We start from the raw sequence: 15,500 nt of genomic DNA, 5'->3' as shown, positions 1-15,500 counted from the left end.
ACTTCACATCCTAGATACTATCAAAATATCTATACCCAAATCTGTTACCCTTAAACTAACCTAGCTTTCCATTGTCTGTCATCTCCAGGTATCCTTCAGCTATTTCTCACCTTTAATCCCATTCCTAGAGTCTGAACTCTGTTCAAGATCCTCCTTAGACCCTCCCTGAACCCCTCCTCTAGCCCACCCCTAGATCCCTCCCACAATCTTTCTGTATATGAGATCCATCTTGCCTCCATTAAGGTGCTAAGATTCAACCTAGCACAGATTCAATTATATGTCACTTCGTACTGGCCTGCTTGTTAATACAAGGCTCCTTAAGAGTCTACCCATTATGGTGAATTTTTAATAAACTTTGCTGAGCTTGGCTGAGAGAAGGCTAGAGTCGAATTCATTCCGCAGGACACAGAGAGTTGGTATTTTGGGGTCTTGACCATCCCTAAATCCCAAACCTCAATAGGTCCAGGCCTCTTCACCCTTTCCCACCCTCTCCTAACCCAGTGACCTGCCTCCCCTCCTTCCATTTATATTGTTTTCCTCCATTAGAATGTAAGCTCCTTGAGGACAGAGACTATCTTGTTTGGTTGTAGTTCCTATCCCCAGCACTTAGTAATGCACATGGTGATTAAGAAGCTATTTATCTCAGCAGAATAACTCTGTAAAACCAAGCACAAACTATCCCAGTGGGGGTCATCTAAGGTTTTCCACATGCCAAGAATGTGAGAACCTGTATCTATATCAAGGTCTCAACAGCTCCATCTATTGGATTGATATGCCCTGGTGCCAGATCCCACTTCATGCCCTGATACTGAAGAAACCGAAGGCCATTTTTCAGTTGTCTTTTAAAGTCTCTTCTAATCTGGTTTAGGTAAACAACAGAATACTTCCCCTTCAGATATTGCACAGAAGACTCGATTTTAAAGGGTTTTATCTTGAGAGAATACATGCCACATATGAAAACATGGGAATCGAGCAGGACCGGAAATGACTGAACAACCAGAAAACAGGTGCCAGGCACTGTGAAAAGTGCTTTTATAAGTATTATCTTATGTAATCCTTCTATGAGCATGCATAACCATCAACTATGTTCCAGGCTGTTATTAAAAATATTTTCTCATTGATCCTCACATAAGCATGCATTAAGCACCTTTAATTAGTTTAATTAATAATTAAGTATTATGCACCAGGCAATGTGCTGAGCACTTTTACAAATATTATCTCATTTGATCCTCACAACAACCCTTCAAGGTAGGCACTATTATTTCCCCCCTGCCCCTATTTTATAATTTAGAAAGCTGAGGCAGAGGCTGAAATGACTTGCCCTGGGTCTCAGGGCTAAGAAGTGTCTGATGCAGGATTTGAACTCAAGACTCCTAACTCCAGGTCATAGAGCTCTAATCATTCACTCTTCCACCAGCTACCTCCATGACCCAAAGGTGAGAGCATGAGCTCAGAATAAGACACCCCCCACAAACTTGGCCAGTGTTCCCCAGCTAGGTGTTGCCTCCAAAGCAAGCACCTCATCGAAATCACCGAGTACACACACACACACACACACACACACACACACACACACACACACACACCTACCTGGTCACACAGGAACAAAACCAGTCAAGCAGTTGGAAACTCGTCATTGCTTCTTTATTTAGATGCACCCACAGTACAGAGCCCTCCACACATGCGTGAAAAGAGGTTACATTGATAATTTGGGAGCACCAGTCATTTTGTCCTTGTTACCACCTTGAAGAAAGTCAATCACTTCCAAAGAAATGACATTTTGGAATCCCACAGGTTTAAACGCTCAGCTCGCCCTTGCTTGTCAGTCTCAGGGGAAGTAGCATACATACTTTAGCCGGAGCTGAAGATTGTTCTGTGGCGTTTTCTATTAACATTTGATGAGGAACAGAAGATTTTCACTGTCTTGGTCAGGCCAGTCTCTATTTTCATATGCAACTTTTCATATCAAAAAAATGTTTCATTTTATTTCTACCCACAAATAGATGAAGTTAAAAAAAACAAACTAATGGACTGCAGCATTTCTAAGGGGGAAAATGAACTTTTGCTGCCCTCTCCTGCTGAAACAATGAAATGCTAACATACCAAAAGATAAAGCTAATGCTAAATCCTTTAACCAAAGCATGAACATGTCATTCTTTATACTACAATCAAAAAAGGACAAGAAATTTACTGATAATATTTATATTTGAAAACTCCTCATTGGTATATGAGGTCTGGATTACAACTTATTTACAGTAAGCAACCAAAAAAAAAAAAGGAAACCTATATTCATACAAATTATGATATAGGATGTTTGTTTCTAAAAAGATAATCGCTGCTTCAGCAGACAAAGAAGCAGCATGTGAATTGAAATTCTGTTAAATCAAAATTTGCTCAATTTTGCCTCCACGTTGCACAGTCCTTTTAGACTTTCAAAACTAAATATTGAGGAATATAAAATTCATTGCCAATACCTACTAGAAAAATCCTTTGTGGCTCACTTCCTATCTCCATTTAGGAGAACTGGTTGAACCGGAATATAAAAATAAAAATATCCATGTGCAAATAAAACATCATTTGATCATGTCTAGCCGTCACCTTTTTGCTATCAGGTGACTGTCACTTTGTGATGACATTGGTAATAGCATTGAAAGAGAGATAACTCCACTTTCTGGGACAAGTTGGTGCACCCAAATTGGAAAATTAAAATTAAAAATTAAAAAAAAAATTAACCTGAACCAAACATGTTTTTACATGCTAATAAACATCCATACATCTTCCCTTGGCCCCACCCCACCCCCCCACAAAAAATAAAAAAGCTTTTAAAATTCTAAATATATTTTTTTTCTTTCCATAGTGTGATTGAGCCTGTTCTATACTCAACAGGTACAGCAGGTGCAAATGCAAGCAATTCCTGGCTCTGCACCCTGGACTGATTCCACGTATAGAAGGAGGTACAAAATAAATTAAACCCTTCTATTTATGCAAACAAGTCCAAGATGAACTGAGTGTAACCCTGCTTGTACGAGTATCCAGTGGCATGAAGAGCATTTTAATTCATTAATTTTTAATTTTATTTTTTACAAAAAACAGCCAAAAAACAAACAAACAAAAAAAAAAACCCCAACCCACTCAAATGCTTGGGAGACCAAAACAAAAACAAAAAACCCAAAAAGTGACAGGAAAACTGGGAAAAATTGCAAGACGTGAAAAGGAATGCATGCTTGACTTAAAATGTGAGATGGGAATATTCACGGGTATGGTTTCTCTATGCCCACAATCTAATGTCTTTTTATCTAGGCCACAGTCCTTTTCTGAAGACACTCTTAACTCTCGTCCTGAAACCAATATGGTAGGAACAAAGGAGTGAGTGACCACTTGCTAACTATGATATTTTCTCTTTAAAAAATATATTTATATATTGTTCTGGAAATTATGAAGCAAACAAAAGTATGAGATGCGTTCATCACAACTGAGTTGCAGCAAAGATAAGGATTGTGGGAAGGGCCAAGGAAGGCTGCTGCAAATGCAGCAAGTATGTCCTTAAGTATGTCACATAGTGCAACACTCAGGTTACCTCAGTTATTCTGCGTCACTGGACACAACATGACAAAGGTCACATTGTCTCTTTCAGTTTAAAAAAAAAGTGAAAGATAGTGTTTCTTCTCAGAAATTGCCCTAGGAGTTTTAGATATGCTGCCACTTAAAGGCAGCAGATTAATGTGACCAACTCTTCGGATAGGTCTAATATTCGGCTCCGTTTTTCTCAGTGTGGGTATCAACATATAAAGTTGACACTGAGAATAATCTGTATAAAGTCATCATCTATGGTGCAAGAAAGGTCCCTTGCCTTTTAAAATTTCAAATGACTGCATTTCATTTCACTGGGCAGAGATTATTAGTTCATTCATCCATGAATTTAACATCCTCAGTCTTCAAAGGCATGTTAACTGTAAATATAAGATTACACTACCAAAAATAATCATAATGCATAGTAGAAATCAAAGGCTATTCAAATCAAAGGGGCTAAAGGAGATGATTTCTTATAAATTTATTTTTATCTTTAGTATCTAAGCTTGCACCTTTTCTCCAGTATTTTAAAAGAAGTTGTATGATCTTTGGCAGCCTCTGCCAAATTTCTATCAATCTCCCATCAATTTCTTTAAGAGAAAAGAAAAACCAAATATCTCTAGTAATCCCATTAAACCACATTATTTTTGGTGTTGCATATGACTAGGTTACTGCTATTTCATTTTCAGAATTAACATTATCAAGTTTTTTACAAAGTCGCTGAGATGACAAGATTCATAAGTGGTTGACTCATGTATAAACTATGACCTGATAATCCTGAAACATTTAACCTGGGAGGAAGGATAGGGCTCCCTTCTCCATCCATTCCCCACTTTTTTTTTTTTTTTGGCTTGGAAACAAGAAAACTATCTTCTACTGCATACTTAGATGGAGGAAGGAAAATACATAAGCCCATATTTATACTGTATTCCTATCGAAGAACAACATTTCATGTGTTCATGTTTGCAACTATGACCATTAGATGCATGAACACAGAATCTGCTCAATACCATAAATAATGCTGGGACCAATCATTTAGGATTATCAACTCACTGTTGTCAGGCCTATAACAGATCAAAAGAGTCCTGGAAAAAAAATCCTGTAATATATATATATATATATACCTTTTGGTATATAATAATTCCACCATATTAACTAAATATATACTGTACATGAATCTTATTAGCATTTTACCTACCAAAGATGTAAGATTTCACTTTTAAGTACAAAGCAGATAGCCAATGATGTGATACAGCCCTCGGGTTTTTTTTTTGTCATTTTTCCTTAAACAATTTGGTCACAATGCACCTTTGATACAAAAGCATTTTTAAACTTTATTATTAATACTCAGGACATAAGGAATTTCCATATTTTTTTTCAGTAGCATTTGTAGAACCACTTTTGGTAACAAATACAGTAGTTAGGAATAAGCATCTGATTCAGAATGCATAATAATGTTATCCTGAATCCTTTCCAGCTAAAAACAGGGCTGGCACTGGGATGAGAAATTCAACTAGAGTCTACAAAAACACTGTAACATTTTTCCAGAGGCTACATCCTCTTTTGCTGGGATACTTTATAAATACATATTAAAAAGTAAGGCAACAACTCCAAACAGTCCAAACTGTTTGCTCAACTCTTTTCCCAAACAGATCTGCAATCCCTGGAGATCAATTTCGCGGTTGTACTATTTAGTGTTTGTCTTTATTATTTCAAAGTGGTCCAAAAAGATGTATTTCAGTCATTACTAAAATAGCTCTGGTATATGTGTTCAATGATGCACATAACTAATACTGATTAGGTAGTGAAGTCTGTGATGTACCAGTGCCTGTTTTCCAAAGGATTCAAGACATTGATTTGGATCCATCATAAACTGACGAATGAATCCAAAATTCCCCTCCCTACCATGTTCATCACCTCTCTGTATTTTACTCCTGATGTGGGAACTGAAGGAGTAAGAGGACTAGCCTGGTTACTGGAAAGATGCTCGCTCATACCAGTCAACAAAACCTTTGCAGGGACCTGGGTATTCGCGGCCCTGTTCATTGTGGACATTCAACTTATGAAGATGTGCAAAAGGAAAAGATGTCAAATTACAGTAAAGTTATCCAGAGAAGGAGGATGTCACACAAACTTATAAGGAAATGACAGTCTTTTTTTTTTCCTTTTACTATAAATACATTTAACAATTTAGCAGAAAGACAAGCTAAATTTAAGGTTTTTCACATTTGAAAATTGTATCATACTCTCTGCTAATGATAAATAAGGAACTCCTGACAATGGAATTTTAACATAGCAATTTTATCAACAGATCTCTGAAAGACTGCTTTTAAAGTAGGGTTCGAACAATGATTATGTTTGCAAAGTTCTGAGAAGTCCATCTACTGTCCAAACTTCGGATTTAAGTCCTTATTTTTTTTTCCTTTACTTAGAGACAGGTATATACAGTGCTGCTGTAATAATGAAACAAATGTGAAATCTACTGTAAAGTTGCACAATACAGAAAACTGTTGCTCCATCTTCTACTACATAAATGTGTGACTCCACAGGTTAATAATGCTGTTGTCATTTTGTTGTTGTTAAGTTGGGATTATTCCGTCACGTCTAAGACCTCTCTTTAACTCCAGGTCCTCCAGTTTTTTCCATAATTCTTCACGTTCTTTTTCTTTCTTTTTCTCACTGATGGAAGAAACAGAATTCAGTGTAAACAGTGGAGAAGTTTTAAAAAGATTAGAAATTCTCACCTACAACACACATAAGTTTTAAATTCTGTGAACAGTTTGGCATCGAGCTTGTCGTTTCTTGGTTTACCACAAATGTTAGATAGACACAAAAATAGTATTAAACAAACAAGTCGGAGACGACAAGGATATTTTAAGATTCTTTTTCACATGAATATTCTTCTATGCTCGGTTTCTTACAGAAACACTGCTATCTACACTCAGAAAAACAAGGAGATCATTTGTCTGGATCAGTTTTTCAACACTCAGGAGCACCTTGGTGATTTTCTGGGGGAGTGTTGGAGGTGGAGAGGAGAAGTTTATTCTTATTTAGTCAAAACCAAATTCCTGTGCACATACTGCCACTTTCAAAAGGGACTCTAGAAATGTTAAAAATGCTGAGCTACAGGAAGGCAAAAATATCTAGCTGCTCTATCACTTCATATTTTTTTCTCTCCTAATACCTATAATAATGGTCTGTCCATAAACTTAAGTAAGGGTCTTTTCATACTGGTAAGCCACATGTTCAGAATTCTCTTATTTAACTCTGTATATCCTTTAAAAAAATCAATTGGGGTGGCTAGGTGGTGCAGTGAATAGAGCACCAGCCCTGGAATCAGGAGGACACACGTTCAAATCTAGCCTCAGACACTTGACATGCTTACCAGTTGTGTGACCTTCAGCAAGTCACTCAATCCCAAATGCCCTGCCCTCCCCCCTCCAAAAAGCAAAAAATAATTTAAAAAAAATCAATTAAATAAAGAGGTTTTGATGACTTCTAAGGTTTCAGGTTCCCTGGGTTTACATGTTAGTAATAAGGAGTTTGCACTCCTTACTGCAAATGAAATACTTAATTTCAATTAGAAATCCTACTTTTGTTAACTGTCATTAGATCATCTAACTATAAACTAGGGAATTTTTCACCCCAGGTACAAAGGGGATGTGGGTCATCTAACCAAGCCTAGAAGTAACAACTACTTAGCCCTACACAGATAATATACACAGGCTAATTAAAAATTACCAACACACTGGGGTAATACTATTGCTGTAACTTAAAAATTTTTCCACCCTTCTTTATTGCATTGTATAGTCTCTCTGGAAAGAACCTAGGAATTTTAAAAGTCTTGTTCCTGCTGTATAATTTAGGTTCCAATTTCATTTTAATCCAACTATAACAAATAAACCTAAACTGAAGTACTACTCCAATGTATTCAGGGGAATGTTATCTGTATACACCACAGTTCCAGAAAAGCTCCCTATAAAATCCCCAGGTCGGCTTTGGAAAGCCCATACCTTGGGTCTTGTTGCCTGGACTGGCAAGTGGATGTAAACTCAACTAACCTACTATATCCAGCTGGCCATAGGCCCCAGATACAATCCATGCCATTCACCCTACCAACAACATGCACCTCTAACTCTTGTTTTCAGCATAAAAATCTGATCAGTACTACCAATGGTCCTGGAGTTGGCTTGCTAATCAGCTCCTCTGTGGATGACCATCCCTGTGATTCCCCAGGTAAGTCCTTCCCTGGCCATCACGCCTATATACATATTGTCTCCCACTGTAAGAATGTATTCTTCTTAAGGTGAAGGAATAGCTTACTTTCATATCTGTATTCCCAGAATTTAGCACAGTCCCTGACACTGGGGACAGGGACAGGGACTGGACATATGATTTCACTGATTTAGGGAACTCTCAGACGAGGAAACTTCCTATACCAGTGCTGGCTGTCACTGTGTCTGTGGTGGAACCCACACCTGGTACAAAGTAAGCAGGTAATGAATTTTTATTCATTCATCAATACGTGAAGAAAATACTCATACCAATGAAATTATGGAGCCTTGAAGTATTCCAAGTACTGAAGCAAGTAATGACCTGAAGTTCATTCACTGCTCAATTATTTTATCCTGCCTCAGATAAGTTATAGACATCGGTTTACTCAGTTAAGTAGTGACATACTTCCTCAAAACTCATCTACCTCACTATTCATTTCAACCTCTATCAGCTACTGCCCAGAATCCAGAAAACCAAATGAAATAAAAGAACAGCCAAGGCATTTGTGGGGGCAGCACTGAGCATTAGAAAAGGCACTAGACTCAGAGTTACAAGTCCTAGATTTTAGTCCTGATCCTGATACTCACTACCTGCTACAACTTTGGGCACATCCTCCTCCTTTGGTCCAAACTTCCTCAGCTCAAAAATGAATGGTTTAAAGGGAGGCTAAGTGGTGCAGTGAATAGAGCACCAGTCCTGGAATCAGGAGGACCTGAGTTCAAATCTGACCTCAAAAATCCTGACACACTTACTAGCTCTGTGACCTTGGGCAAGTCATTTAACTCCAATTGCCTTGCCTCCCCCCCTCAAAAAGAACAGTTCACCTAGATAATTTTTAAGGTGCCTTCTAAGATTAGTATGTATATATCTATATGTATGTATATGTATACATATATATATATATATATATATGTATATATCTAACTGTATGATCCTCTGACCTTACGGTAGAGATCTCTTACTAATGACTTCTTAGTAACCTAAACTAATTTAGTTTGGGACCTAAAAAAATGCATCTTTAGGTTCCTAATATTGGATTTAATATAACTCAAAATCTATTTGGTGTCTAAATAACTTTGAACATTGTCTGATGTTTTAAGTGGGCAGAAATCAGAACACCATGAATCACGTTTATGTAAAATGCATCGTCTCTGTATTTGGGAGGAAGAGAGGAAGAGTCTGACCAAGTGTTGTTAGGATGTTCCTAAATCAAAAACAGTCGGAACACCAAGCCAGGTTCATATCTTCCTAATTGGAAATGAAATAAGAAAAGAAGACATTACTAAAACATTCAACTTTATGCTCTAGGAGCTAATTCATTCCATCAAAAAGTTGATGGCATTCTTGGTAATGATGCCCAAAAATCTTTTCCAGATATGGAACTGACATGCATTTCATATTGAGAACTTTCATTTCAAAACCTTTAAATATTTCTGATGTAATGTTAATGTCACTTACATTCTTCCTCATTATTTCCAACAAGCATATCCCATAGAAATGAATTTTAAAACTTAACACCACTTGGGGTGCTGCCACATTCTCTTCCATTTCCAATATGAAATAGCACTCACATTGACATAGGAGTCAATTGTTACCCTTGTAAGTACTTGGGTTACCCACACCTGTCAGTAGGCATTAATTAACCCTTGGCATTCCATGACCATTGTTTTCCTTAACATCTCTTCTTCAAAGGTGTCAAACATGGAAGAACCAACTTTCTACCGGTCATAATCTGACATATTCATTCTCGTGCTTCCTTATACTTTGTAAGCTCCATTTTTTTTTTTTTTGCCTTTTGGAGGGCAATTGAGGTTAAGTAACTTGCCCAAGCTTACACAGCTAGTTTTTTTGTGTGGGTGTTGTGTCTGAGGCTGGAACCGAACTCGGATCCTCCTGACTCTGGGGCTGGAGCTTTACTCACTGTACCACCTAGTCATTCCTTCATTTTTTTCTAAGGAGTCCAATGTGAACTACCTCAACAATAAAAAAAGAAAAAAAATCTACTTTCATAAACATGTCCTAGATCTCCAAGGCAAAGCAATGCCTTTCTTTTCTAAAAGTCTTGCCTGTTTTAATTCAGACAATAAATTATAAGAAGCTATTTGCAATTTCACCCCATACTAGTATTCAGCACCTTTCTGAAGCCAAATAGTGATGACCAGGTCATTTTTAGTACTAAATTCTTATATTAAGAAAACATTCAATCTCTTTCCTAGGATTTTCCACAAAATAACCTTCTCTCCAACTGGGATAATATAATATTTCTGCTGAAGGTGATGGCATATTTCACGCTGTAGTGATACATCTTAACATTTATATGAATTAAAATTTTTAAACAACAAAAAATTAAAATAGCATTTTGTTTATGGCACAGAATATAACAGATTTAAGGGTTTAAAATTACATTATAATGCAAAGTATCCCCAAAACATCATACAACTTCCTGATGTGACAGAGCTTGGCCTCTCCTGACTACAGATGGCAAGAAAACCTATATCAAATTTTATAATCATATCACACTTTTCAAGAAATTCACTTTAAGAATGAAAAAAAAATCCTCTATCCTTTGAAATCAAGTTCTCTGCTTGACTTTTTTCATTTGTAAAATACAAATAACAGAATTAAAATTAAGCAAGAAAAAGCATAATAGTTCATTGTTAAGAATATTTTAACAAAATTTAGGAAACCCAAAGAAACTACAAAATTTTATGATACACAGTACCTGGCATTTTGTTTGCAGGGGCCCAAAATAAAACCAAAGGCCCAACCTAAGTGTGCTCAATTACTAAAAGTTCTAAGACCTTTTTTCATTTTTTCCATGTTCTTCTTTAGAAAATTAGAAATTTGGAAAAGAAACTACACTCAAATTAGAAAATTAAGTATATGAAATGAAAAAATATTTTCCAAGGCCAAATTCAACTTTATTTCAATTGGTTATAATACTCACATGGTCTTAAAACATATCAGATTTCTTAAATAAGAAAACAACAAAACCTAAAATAAAACTTTGATCAGGAAAGTGGCAGGACTACCTCCCCCATCATTATTATTATGAAAGCGTCATTCAACTAAACAAGATACTTTATCAACCATGTCCTTCATCTCATCTTAATTTGATTTCTAAATCTTATTATGTCCTTTAGAATCTAGGTATGAAGTCACCTTTCTCACAAAGAAAAGTGTTCTGAAAAGCTTCTTTCCCACCTCCTCCTCTGGAAATAAGCATAAAGTCATCCATCTTTATAGGTACTAATCTAGAATGAAATGGGCTAAGGATTTCACTAAATTCAAATCAATTCAGTTTAAAAAATAGTTATTAAATGCCTACTATGTCAAGGCACTGTGTGCTAGATGCTGGGGTTACAAAGACAAAAATGAAGAACAGTTTTTGCTTTCTTTCCAAAGAGGGATTATAATATGTAAAGAGTTGTAAACACAAGATAATCTGAAAATAAAGATAACATTAACTGGAGAACTCAGAAGTGGGTTTATATAGAATAGGGAATGCATTCCAGGCATGAAGTGGATACTGTGTAGGTTATCATGGAGGAGGGAGATAGAATTTCAAGTTCAGGGAAGAGCAAATAGGTCAGTCACTGTGGCTGAAGCACAGAGTGCCTGAAGAGAAGTAATATTAATTAAGTCTGGAAAAGGCAGGTTAAAGGGCCCTTAAATGACAAGCTAAGGAGTCTGTATTTTAATTTAGAGTCAATAAGAAGCCATAGGTGGGAGTGGGCAAGGGTGGGGGTGGAAGGCAGTGTTTGGAAGAGGGAGAGAAGTATCAGATCTGTGCTAAAGATTATTTGGACAGATATATAAAGGAAAGGAGGGACGGGGGAAGGGTGTTTAGGATTGTAAGCAGGAGAACCTGACCTGGGGGGTGGAGGGGTGAGTGAAAAGGGTTGGTGGAGTGAAAGTTGAGGAGGAGGGTGAGTGAAAAGGATGGGGTTAGATGTGACAGATGTCTTGGAGACAAAGCCAGCACTGGGTGAAAAAAAGATGGAGATGCCTTTAAGAAAAGGCATCTGTTGCTCTCTTTAGTCAAGAGAGGCTGAGCTGTTATATCAGAACTTGTTCAGGGTTTTTGGAAGCAGGAAAGATTACTAGACATAGTGTGTTTGAAATACTGACAGTACATCCAAATGGACATGTCTAATAGGCAGCTGACAACATGAGACTGAAGTTCAGGAGTGAGATTAGAGCTAGATTCACATATTTGGAAGTCAAGATGATAATCAAACCTTTGAAAGCTGATGGTTTCATCAAGAGAAGAAGGGGCTAGAATAGAGTTATAACAGGCACAGTCAAAAAGCAAGAGATGTATTATGATGAGCTAACAAAGAAGACTGAAAAGAAATGTTCAAATACACGGGAGAAAACTAGGAGACAGAGTGGCACTGTGGAAATTGAGAAATAAGATGGTGTCCAAATGGAACGGATGGCTGACATTGTCAAAAGCTGCCAAAAGATCAGAACTGATTAAAAAGGCAACATACTTAAGGACAAAGAAGGAAATAGGATCAAGAGCACAAGGTAGAACCTTTGTAAGGAGAAGAACCACCCATCTCAGGACTGAAACAAAAAAATAAAAAGGGGTGAGAGAGTTTGGGCAACTAGAAATGCTTTGATTCATGACTAAGGCCTCAATTTTCTTTTTCTTTTATTTCTCTTTTTGGAGGGAGGAAGGCAGGGCAATTGGGGTTAAGTGACTTGTCCAAGGTCATACAGCAAGTAAATGTGTCAAGTGTCTAAGGCCAAAGTCAAGTGTCTCAGGTCCTCCTGACTCCAGGGCCAGTACTCTATTCAATGCATCACCTAGCTGCCCCTAAGGCCTCAATTTTCTAAGTAAAATAGGAGCTGAGGACTTCTGAGGCAGGGAAAGTGGTACATGCATGCACACACACATATAAGTATAAAAAATTGAAATTAGTAACAAGTTTGTAGCCTCAGTAAACTGAATTGTATGATGCTCCTCATGGGCATTTTAGTAGCAAGTGAGTAGAAGCATAGAAGGAAGATGGTGTAGGGTACCATGGTTTGAGTTTGCCAATACATGTGAGGCAGCAGGCTAATAAAACAAGGGAGTTAAAAAGGGAACTGAATTTTGAACTGGTTAACAGTGCCCAGACTGAAGGAAGGAGAGTGAGGCCAGAGTACTGACAGATGAGAAAAAGGATGTGAGCTCTTTGAGGGCAGAGACTACTTACTTCTATTTTGTCTTTGTATCCCTCACACCTGGCAAATAGCAGGTACTTAATAAATAAATGCTTACTGGATTAAATTCAGTTACTGTCATTATAAAAATGAAGAATAATTTTAGGAAGCATAAGGCAGAGGAATAAATGAGAGAATAGAAAGATCAGTAAAGAATTTCAGCATTGTAGAAGAAAAATAGGTGATGGTAAGATCAAAGATATGACCACCCCATCTTGTGGTGATAACAGAACAAACGTGCGGGTAATGGGAGTCCGATCAATTAGGAAACCAGAGTGTTTCAGGGAAAATGATGTATCAAGTCAGAGTCTGAAGCAGAGAAGAAGACTGAGAATTAGGTTCCCAAAGCCTTGAGAAAAATGGGAGAATGACCTGGGTGTGGCTTGAGGAGTGAGGCACTGCAATGAGAATCTAAGCTATGCAATAAATACAGATGGCATAAACCTCAAAGGAATAGTGTTTGTTAAGTAGTGGAGACAGAGGGGTCATCTTGAAATAGCAAGCAAGAATTAAGAAATAGGTCTACTCCTCCAGGTCCAATGTGTTGGGATAATAGTCAAAGTGGAAGGAATGAGAAAGGTTTTACCCAGAATTGTAGAGGATGGACAATGATGAACAGAATGTCTTCTGCAAGAGTCAAATTCCTGTGACTGTAAGAGGACAGACTGAGAGGAAGAAGTCTTAAGACCAAGAGAAATTTGTTAATGATAGAATAGGGGTCACAGAAAACAGTGGAAAGGAAAGGCAAAGCAACACAGGAAGTCTAAATGATAGGGATGAGGCAGACAGGGATTAGAGACAAGTGGGTAGTAATAAAAGAGTTTTTTTTTTCTCTCACCAAATGGCAATTCTGAATTAAAAGGATTTGGATCCTCTCTATAGACCCTCAGAAAGGATAGGCCGGAGTGAACCCAACACCTCAGGGCTGCCTGAAAGTCCTGAGATGGAATAACCTAATAGACGTGGTAGAATATTACAGAGGAGATCTATTCCATGGTCATGTCCTTGGGGCTAAATGAAAACCTAATAGGAGGGCAGAATTTTCTGCCTTTAGCTCTCTACCAAACTCAGGGCTAAAAAGCAAGCCTATGAAAGATTAGATTATTCACAAACCTGAGGACAGGTACTGCATTTCATAGGGCACAAAACACATCAAAGTATGATCTTATTTGGCATCCCACAAGGACAAAGCTAATGAACATGCCAAAAAAAAAAAATGCTGCATTTGACTATAAGTTAAATCAGGCATCTAAGCAAAGAATAAGGCAAGAACTAAATAGGGGCCCTTATGCACAGCTGACAAAAAAGCTTTAAAAAGTTACCGCTGGCGATCTGACTTGTAAGTGGCTGTTAACTCGTCAAACATGGTGCTGTTCATTTCCATAAATGCCTTCAATACATTGTACACTAAAGCCACAATAGCCCTGTAAAATACAGAGGAGAAAGTATCTGTTAATTGGTCTTATTTAACACTGTAATAAATCAATACAAAGAAATACTTTAATTTGGATGAGTTTTTCTAATTTATATCTCTCTGTCTCCATCACTGGTACAACCAGAAGTGACATACAATTCTGCTATTCACTATCCAAGGAGAGAACTCATTTGGCCAGGAGCTAATAATACCACCCCTACAGACCTGGTAAAGTAAAAGAACTTCAGGTGTGAGTCCTCTGTGACAAAAAAAATGGGATGTTCCTAGGAAGGTACAGAGAGTAAATCTACACACATGGGCTCTTAGTAATATAAGACAAATGCTGACATTAAATAATTTCCTCCTAAAAGTAAGTAAAGATGAGAGATCCAGACTGTGGAATCTTGCATTGGCAAAAAAAAAAAAATAGCCTACAAATAATAATTGATAGAATTTCAAAAAAATTAAAACTCACTCCCATGAAGACAAGATTCAAAAAGATCAATGAATGTGCCATCTCAATGATAATGGTGCTGACACAATGTTAGCAGGGTATAAGCGTGAGTTTTATAGTGATAGCAATGGACTGACTTCAATCCATCTGCTCTTGTCCCATCTCTTCCTTTGTGACTCAATGACATATATTTGTGAGACACCCAGTCAAGATTCAGATTGCTGCCTGTGGTCAGGGAACATTAAGGCTATCAGGCTTATATTATGTGCTAACAAAACTGCGATCTAAACACAAATAGCTTTAGCATTAATATACAATATCTAAAATAAAATTTCTATCTTCCAACAACAATGTCAAGAAAAATGTACTGCCACAAACTAATTTAGGAAGCTAGCTGGTATAATGGATGGAATATGGCCCTAGAGACAGAAAGATTTGAGTTAAAATCCTGCCTCAGATACTTACTGTGTAACCCTGGCAAAATTCACTTAATCTCCCATAGCTTCAGTTTCCCCATTTGTCAAATAAGTATAATAATACCATGTTTCCCCGATAATAAGACACTGTCTTATT

At 37.3% G+C, this 15,500-nt stretch overlaps 1 protein-coding gene across 4 annotated transcripts in view; it reads right to left on the bottom strand.

Moving 5' to 3' along the window:
- Positions 1-1,626: 1,626 nt before the first annotated feature.
- The window catches only part of PPP2R5E (protein phosphatase 2 regulatory subunit B'epsilon), a 203,118-nt gene continuing 189,244 nt past the window's right edge, over positions 1,627-15,500 (bottom strand). For 3 of the 4 annotated variants that reach the window (XM_069092023.1, XM_069092024.1, XM_069092026.1), the window contains 2 exons: positions 14,382-14,483; positions 1,627-6,249 (listed from right to left, as the gene is read on the bottom strand). In XM_069092023.1, coding sequence (XP_068948124.1) covers positions 6,150-6,249; positions 14,382-14,483 — 202 coding nt within the window. In that variant the 3' untranslated portion in view covers positions 1,627-6,149. The remainder of the gene's footprint in view (positions 6,250-14,381; positions 14,484-15,500) is intronic. The other variant, XM_069092025.1, reaches the window with a different exon arrangement.

The sequence above is a fragment of the Petaurus breviceps genome, unplaced genomic scaffold (assembly GCF_028583685.1).
Source record: "Petaurus breviceps papuanus isolate PSGF00001 unplaced genomic scaffold, PetGlider_PUasm1.0 189, whole genome shotgun sequence".
Classification (NCBI taxonomy): domain Eukaryota; kingdom Metazoa; phylum Chordata; class Mammalia; order Diprotodontia; family Petauridae; genus Petaurus; species Petaurus breviceps.
This window is presented reverse-complemented; position numbering and strand designations above follow the sequence as displayed.